Below are 7,500 nucleotides of genomic sequence, written 5' to 3'. Positions count from 1 at the left end.
TAGCTTCAACGACAAAGGTTCCTTTGGCCCTATGGGCTTAGCCAAACTGCGCCTAGCTCCCTCCAGCGTAGACTAACAAAAGGGTGATCGACAAGGGACACGTGGAAACTTGCTAACCTGTGGACATACGTGATACTGTAAACTGCACCCTTTAAACTGGAAAAGCCAAGACAATTCTCCTAAGCAGACTTCGTTAGGTCAGTTAAGATCAACTCTACGTGGAGTGGCTCAGCAAGAATCACCGGAACGCAAAATTTGGAGAAAGCCCAAGCACTCCATCGCAGCCAGCCTGCCCGATATTTGCGAAGTATCGCGGGAGCCTTGGCGCCAAACTGCAAATTAACCAAATCCGGAACCAAGAGCTGGAGATAAAAGTCGTCAACAGAGATAAGTGCTAAACACCAAGGGCTTGCTCCGAAAGCGTCTGAAAGAAACTGAAAAAAGAGCAGAGTCAAATCGATACACAAATAGACACCCTCCCAAACGCGAGCCTCTTCCGAACACGGGAAAAATACCCTCACCAAACGGTGCCCGGCGCACAAATGCGTGCAGCTTCCGAACGCGAGAAAACCCTCACCAAAACGGAGTCAACCGCAAAAATGCGCACCGCCTCTATGGTGTCTAGCGCAAAATTGCGCGCGCCTTCGGAAAACACAAAACGGTGTCCGCGAACACTAGCGCAACGACCAAATACAAAGACCCTCACCAAAAGGTGCTGTGTACACTAACGCACGGCTCGTTTGCGGCCCGATACATCAAAAGGTGGAAAGCGCTCGAGACAACGAAAAAACTGCACCCATCAAAAAGGAACTATGCAGCCACGTTCCCTGGACGCCAAAAATCGGCGCAAATAAAACATAGCAATAAGCATATCCAACTGGAAGGAGAAAGGGAACTCAAGCGCACCAGATAGACACCGCAATGCCTAATGCGCAAAATCCAAACGAAGTGCCAAGATGTCAAAAGTCGGGCAACTCGAGAACACATATTTCGTCTTTCGATAGGTGGCTCTCTGGCCCGGACCTTCTGTCAACAGTTTTGAAATTCTAGGCAGCTGGAGAACCTCTCGAACATAGCGTTTAAATTTTAAAGGAGACAAACGTAAAAAGGCCAAAACATACTAGACGGCCACTCAGGAACTATTAAGGTACCACGACCGCGACAACTTTGCAGCTTCTTGACAACTGGAATGACGATGTCTACAGGGGGCAACAGCCAATTGTTAGCGCCACTCCAATCTTGCGCGAACGCATCTACCCCAGAGCTACCGGGAGATGCAAATCTCGAATTAAATACAGGTAACTGAGCGTTGTAGTAAGACGCAAATCTGTCACAGGTATGAGGACCCCAAATTACATCTATCATTCTGAAGACTGAGGATTGATGGACCAATCGTCTTTGTCAATAAATCGACTCTACAGATCTGCCTGCTTATTCGATTCACGAGGAATCCATTCGGCTTCCAAAGGAATATTATTAGCGAGACACACGCTAAAGACTGCCAAGGCAACCTGCTGCAGCTCTAGTACAGGGCTCCCGATAGACACGATCGCAGCTGTGGCGCGATTTGCAGTGAAAACATTAACCTTCTTGTGCCTAAGCTGATCAATGCAGGAAACACAAACGTACTAAATAGCCTTAAGCTCAGGATAGGTAGAGCTCCGGCCAATTTCCTCAGCGGTCCATATACCACTGACCAAAGAACCGTTCAAAGACGCTACATAATCACCAAATGCTAACTCGCTTGCATCGCGAAAGAGAACAGTACAAGATGAAGGAGGAGATGAAATTGGATAACCGTTAAAACAGTCCAAGAAGTTAATATACCAAAATTTAAGCTCCTCGAGAAGGGTGGGGGTGAAAAAGACGACAGAATCCCACGATGATCGAGCTTAAATAGTAAAATTAGGTCAACAGATGCGCAATAGGACCGACCGCTAAGGCACTGGATATGACGGAACCCGCGATCTTAGCCAAGAATCTATAAGCACAAAAACTACCTGAGATAGCAGCATGCAAAAGCCCCTTCAAGTTGGATAATTTCTTTTTTCTGGCAGAAAAAATTTCATCGCTATGGTGTCAATAACAAACCCTAGCCATGGCCCTACCTGCATTGGAGCCCAATGAGATTTTGCTTCATTGCACAGCAATCCCGAAGCGCTAAGCTCCCTACGCTGGGGAAATGTTGTAATTTAGAGCAAAAAATAGTGCGATTTGGGAATAAACCGCACTGCTGAGAGCCAATCAGATTGCAAAGTTCTGCAGTGATTTCTAAATGGATGTAATAAATTAAGTAATTCTCTCATAGGTGAACGGTTTTTTTTTTTATCGCGAACTGGATTTGTTCGAAATGAAGAGCATTTATGAAGACGTTTACACCTATGTGAGCTTTTTCATGTATGCGTTGCACCGAGAGCTTTGCTGAGTAGGAATGCATCATGTTCACGATTGGTGCTAAAAACCCCATTCCTGATAGTTGTAAATGAATTACCACGTAGTATCTGCGAGGAGAAATTTCAGAGAAATTCAACAGCCATGACCCAGCTCAGCTTACAAAGTAAGTAGACTATTACCAACACGAAAAAAAGCATGGTAATAAGGAGCGGATATATATAAATAGATGAAAGCTGAATTAGCAAACTTTTATCTCGATATATAATTTCCCTTCCATCACCTCGAGGGAAGGCCTTTTCATTTAAGGAGGCTAGGAAGGGTTTTCAGCCGAGCGCGCGCGCATACGCCACACACGCAATTCGTAAGCTGCTCGCGTCAGCTCATGATTCAAATGTGTCACCAGAGATAAACAAATACCGCTAATTTTGCTCACTTTTCTTCTATTTCCTATATATATGGAATATAAATAGACATCTATTCACGAAAACTACGAAAAAAATTATACACAAACGGTTTATGGTCACTTAACTCAGTTTGTGTTGGCCTGTAGCTCCACTCGCGCGAGACTCGAATGAGCGGGTGACGCATGCGTAAATGCTTATCTTGTAACACTTTTCCTGATTTTGCAACTTTACTCGTTTATATCTCTGCTTCCGGACGGTGAAATTTTTTATTTTTTGCATGTTAGCTTAGATTAATTTAAAACGTTTGTTTTTCAAATTTAAAAAAAATTGTGTTGGTGAAAAAAAAAAATTAGACATTTTTAAAAAGCTGATTTTTCCGAAATACTGGTCTATAGATTTTGTTGAATTTCAAATATTTTAGAGAGTATTTCTAATATTATCTGGTAACGCTGATTGGGAAGATTTCACCGTCCCGTTTCTTCAAAAAAGACAATACATCTTGATTTTAAGGCTCAAAGAAATGCCTTATATCGTTGTCATGGTAACGTTATTTTGGAGGAAAGTGTGATGTGAGAAATCTCTAATGGGTACTTAATACCCTGGCCAAATTTCGCCTTGATATATTATCCTAACTGTATCTAAGGACAGATATGTTAATTTGATTGAAAAACGGAAAAACTATTTCGAGCCTCCTTAAGTTCTACTTCAATCACCTTAAATCTGTTCAGAGAAGTAAAACTTGAGGTAATTCCTTAGTATTGCATTGCGGATCCCTACTGCGCACGATTTTCGCGTCATTAGCGCGCGCACATGAGCACGTGCGCATACAAAACGTAAGAGATTTCGCTCAAACTAAACCCGATAGCGAAACAAATGCTCCTTTTCTCTCAAACGAGCACGGTGACCCCCGATTTTGTTTTTCAGGTATTTTCTAGGAACAGTCTAATAAAGAACATATTTGAGGAAGAAAAAAAGTTTGATAGTAGAACGTGATTTTTATTTTGGAAAACAGTTCAGTACTGTCCCAACCAGGGAATCAAAGTAGGCGTAAATGAAGCATTACTGCTTATGTAATTAAAGAAGCTTTATTTTCAAAATAAAATTTTGTGTCTTTGAAGTAACCAAGACTTAATTCTGTATGAAGGTGATTCGAATATTTAACGCGAAAACAGTGAAAATACCTCATTTTACGAGCCTGCTGACGGGTACACAAGCACGGTGACCCCATTTTTTTGTTGCATTTTTTTAATGTTCATATCATGAATGTTAATTATGCCAAGTTTCCAAAAAAGTTTGATAGTAGAACAATTTCAAGGGCATTACCTTAAAATCTCGAGATTTCACCGGTTTGTGCAGTTACGGCTGCACGAGAACCACGTGCGATCTCTCGTTCGTTATGCAAAACTAATTACTTGCTACAATTGTGACGTCAATGCATGTCACATAATGAGCGAAACACTGTCAAAGGAAACTACAAAAAACCATTTCAACAGAAAACCAGAACTGTCGTGAAAAAATAATGTGATTGCCACTCGGCAATCGGCACCCGCCGGTCAGAAAGAAAAAAAAAACAAGTATTGCAATGGCAAATTGTGTGGAACTGAGAAAAGATCTGGTCGAAAAATTTCTTGATGAAAACCACGACTTTGCGAAGAGCTATTTTCAGCGAAAGGCCACTTCTGCTATGGTTGACAACTGGATGATCAGTAGGTCGCACCAACCTGGATCACGGGCCATGCAAGTTAGCCATCTCCAGAGAGACACCACAAAACCTCACATGATTCTAAAATCAGATGGCGAATTTAATGATAACAGACTGAATTCCATATTCGGATCTGAAGCGAGAAAACATTCTACCTCCCGACGAAAATCTGCACTTGTTGAGTTAGACGAGAAAGAGCTTTTTATGGAATTAATAAGAGACATCGCAAACGAACTTGACATAAACATGCTTAGTCACAAAATCCTTGTTAATGTCAGTATACTAACAAATGCGGACCGCTGCTCGTTATTTCTCGTGCGCGGCTCTCGTGAAAATAAGGTTCTTGTATCAAAACTGTTCGATGTGACTTCCGAATCCACGCTGGATCAGTCAATAAGATCTGAGGAAGATGAAATCTGCGTCCCTCTGGGAGTTGGCATCGCTGGTCATACGGCAGCAACGGGGGAAGCAATAAACATAAAAGACGCATATTCGGTAAGTCTACGCATTTTATGAATTAAATATATTTCTTGGGTCTGAAGTTATGTCATCGTAAAAACTCAAACCTTAGAAACAAAAGCAAACTGCGAAAGAAATAAGTGAGCAGAAAGCTAGCAGGCTTGTTATTTTATATGATACTTCGTGGTTATATTGAAGTGAAGTATTTAACTAGCCCGGAGAAATATAACGGCACTGTTCAAAGAACTTGTGCCATCGATTCGCATTTTCAGTAAATGAAAATGGTAGGATTAACAACTGTTTTGTAAGGCAAAACAATTAACTGCGCGAAAATCTTTTGAGGTCTTAATTCCGCTTGCCTGCAACTAATTTTTCCAAAACAGCGCCATAATACGGAAGTCGACAAGGTAATTTAAGTTTAAAGGGGAGTGAAGGATTAACACTAAATCCCTTGGCATCATCGCGCGTGCCGGATGATGTCACTGTTTTCTATAATAGAACCGTCTTCAATGTAAGGGATACGAATTAATAGTTCTGTCAAGTTCCGAAAGTGTCCTTGTTGAAGTTTGTCTAAATAGATGTAGTTTAGTTTCACTTGTATAGTCACCCATATTTGTTAAGCATTTTTATGTTATGTGTAGTCACCCTCGCGAACAAATTTCGCGTGGCCGCACAGCCTTTCAGTATGCCTGTCTAACCAGTTGAAGCAACAATCACAGCTCTTCCAACGACTGAAAGCGTATGCTCTGCGGTCAGCTTCTGTCGTAATTAATTAATGACATTATGTTCACATCGAAATGGCATAGACAAATGGTTTCTTTGAAAACCGATAGTCCAGATTAAATAGAAGAAATTTACTTGTAGAGTAATGCCATTTAAGAGGAGCCTCGATGGTGTTATGTTTAGCGCGCACGACTCCCGACTCCAGGCTCTTGGTTCGATGACTGCAAACTGTCTCTCTTTATTCAATTCTTTTCACGCGGGATAAGCAACGGATGCGAGTCCTAGTGCCCAGAAACTGAGATTAAACCGGATACTGAATTTCTACAATGTTTTTTTAATTTGGAAAAGTATCTCGTCACTTCCTGTTTACAACAGAAGCCTTCTCTTTTAATTACTGTGAAAAGAAAATAAAGAGAAAGACTTTGACAAAGGCGGCCTGTTAGCTTCAACTGACGTTCACGTTTTGGAGAACCCAGGTTTATTTTGTGTCAATTTTTCCGCCGTAATGGCTTTAGTTTTAAGTGCGTTTTTTTAACAAGCGAAAGCCTTTGACGTTTGGGAGGTAACATTGGTAATGATTAAAGAAAGAACTTTTTTTTTTACAGGCAACTATGGCAATGGGTCGGGTCGATAAGTGATAACAAAATAGGAGAATCAAATTCTGACCATCCAAAAAATTGCAGCAGAAAGGCATGGACATGCAATTAACACTGATTTTTCAGAAACTTCGTCATAATATTTACGGAATTTCCAGATGACATTTCAATCAAAAATTTTAGTGAACTCAGTCTTTCCGAACAGATTTCAAACGAGATTTCAAACGAGACTATTCATTTAATGCCCCTGACACTGTAGTCCAACATTAACAATTTCATGTGGGCAAAACATATACGGTAAATCTTTTCAAACATATACAAGGCTGAGCCCAAAGAATTTAATCAAAACAAGCAGGTGACACGAAATAAATCCATTTATTTGCAATTTTCGCACGTTCTTTGTGCAAAGTGCATTTTATTTGGCAGCTAATGGGCCATACCCAAATCCTAATGGAAGCCCGCTATCATATGAAAATCACACGGATATAGATAAATTGGAAAACTAAATTGATATTCCGTGGTAAGTACAGGCAGTTATCTCCTTGGATGATAAATTTCTTTATATCCGTCGCCTTTACTGATAACCAGTAAATAAGCTGTGATGTTATTGTTAATTAATTACTCTTTTTGGACAATTGCGCTGGGATTGATGCTTGCAAGCATCATTCTTTTAGGATTCGTAAAGGCCGCCATTCTCATCGATCGCTGTGAAATTTGGCGTGTTTACTGGGAAGATATGGCCCCAGTTTCCCTGCAAATCTCGGCTTTCTAGCTTTCAGGACGCCTACATGACGGGCATTCTACTTCAGGCAATTTGAAGCCGTGCGAAGGCGAAATTTTCAACTGATCGCGGAGCGGTTTTACTAAAGTTTTTCAGCCAAAAAATTACACTAAAGGCTTCGGAAAGAATAAAGAAAAGGATTTTGGTTCATTGGATGAAACTTCAAGCGTTGAAACTGCTGAGAAGGTAAGATTATTTTCGAAGCGATAAATTTGCATGAGATTGTAAAATGTTCTGCTATCACACAGAATTGTGTTTTTCCTCAAAATATTCGCTTGTTTTTCGTTTTTACTCGAACATATTTATCTTGATTTCATGTCCAGCGAATTGTTTTATCCTTGGGGATCAATTTTCCGTCGAAAAATCGGTTATTTGAGTGGTTATTGGCAAACAGAGGTAAGTTATTCATAATCCGAGATGTCTCGTTGCCATAGCAACGGG

At 40.7% G+C, this 7,500-nt stretch overlaps 1 protein-coding gene across 1 annotated transcript in view; it reads left to right on the top strand.

Moving 5' to 3' along the window:
* The first annotated feature begins 4,380 nt into the window (after positions 1-4,380).
* The window catches only part of LOC138007060 (cGMP-specific 3',5'-cyclic phosphodiesterase-like), a 104,245-nt gene continuing 101,125 nt past the window's right edge, over positions 4,381-7,500 (top strand). The window contains exon 1 of the mRNA XM_068853750.1: positions 4,381-4,995. Coding sequence (XP_068709851.1) covers positions 4,381-4,995 — 615 coding nt within the window. The remainder of the gene's footprint in view (positions 4,996-7,500) is intronic.

This window comes from Montipora foliosa, chromosome 6 (assembly GCF_036669935.1).
Source record: "Montipora foliosa isolate CH-2021 chromosome 6, ASM3666993v2, whole genome shotgun sequence".
In the NCBI taxonomy this organism is placed as follows: Eukaryota; Metazoa; Cnidaria; class Anthozoa; order Scleractinia; family Acroporidae; genus Montipora; species Montipora foliosa.
This window is presented reverse-complemented; position numbering and strand designations above follow the sequence as displayed.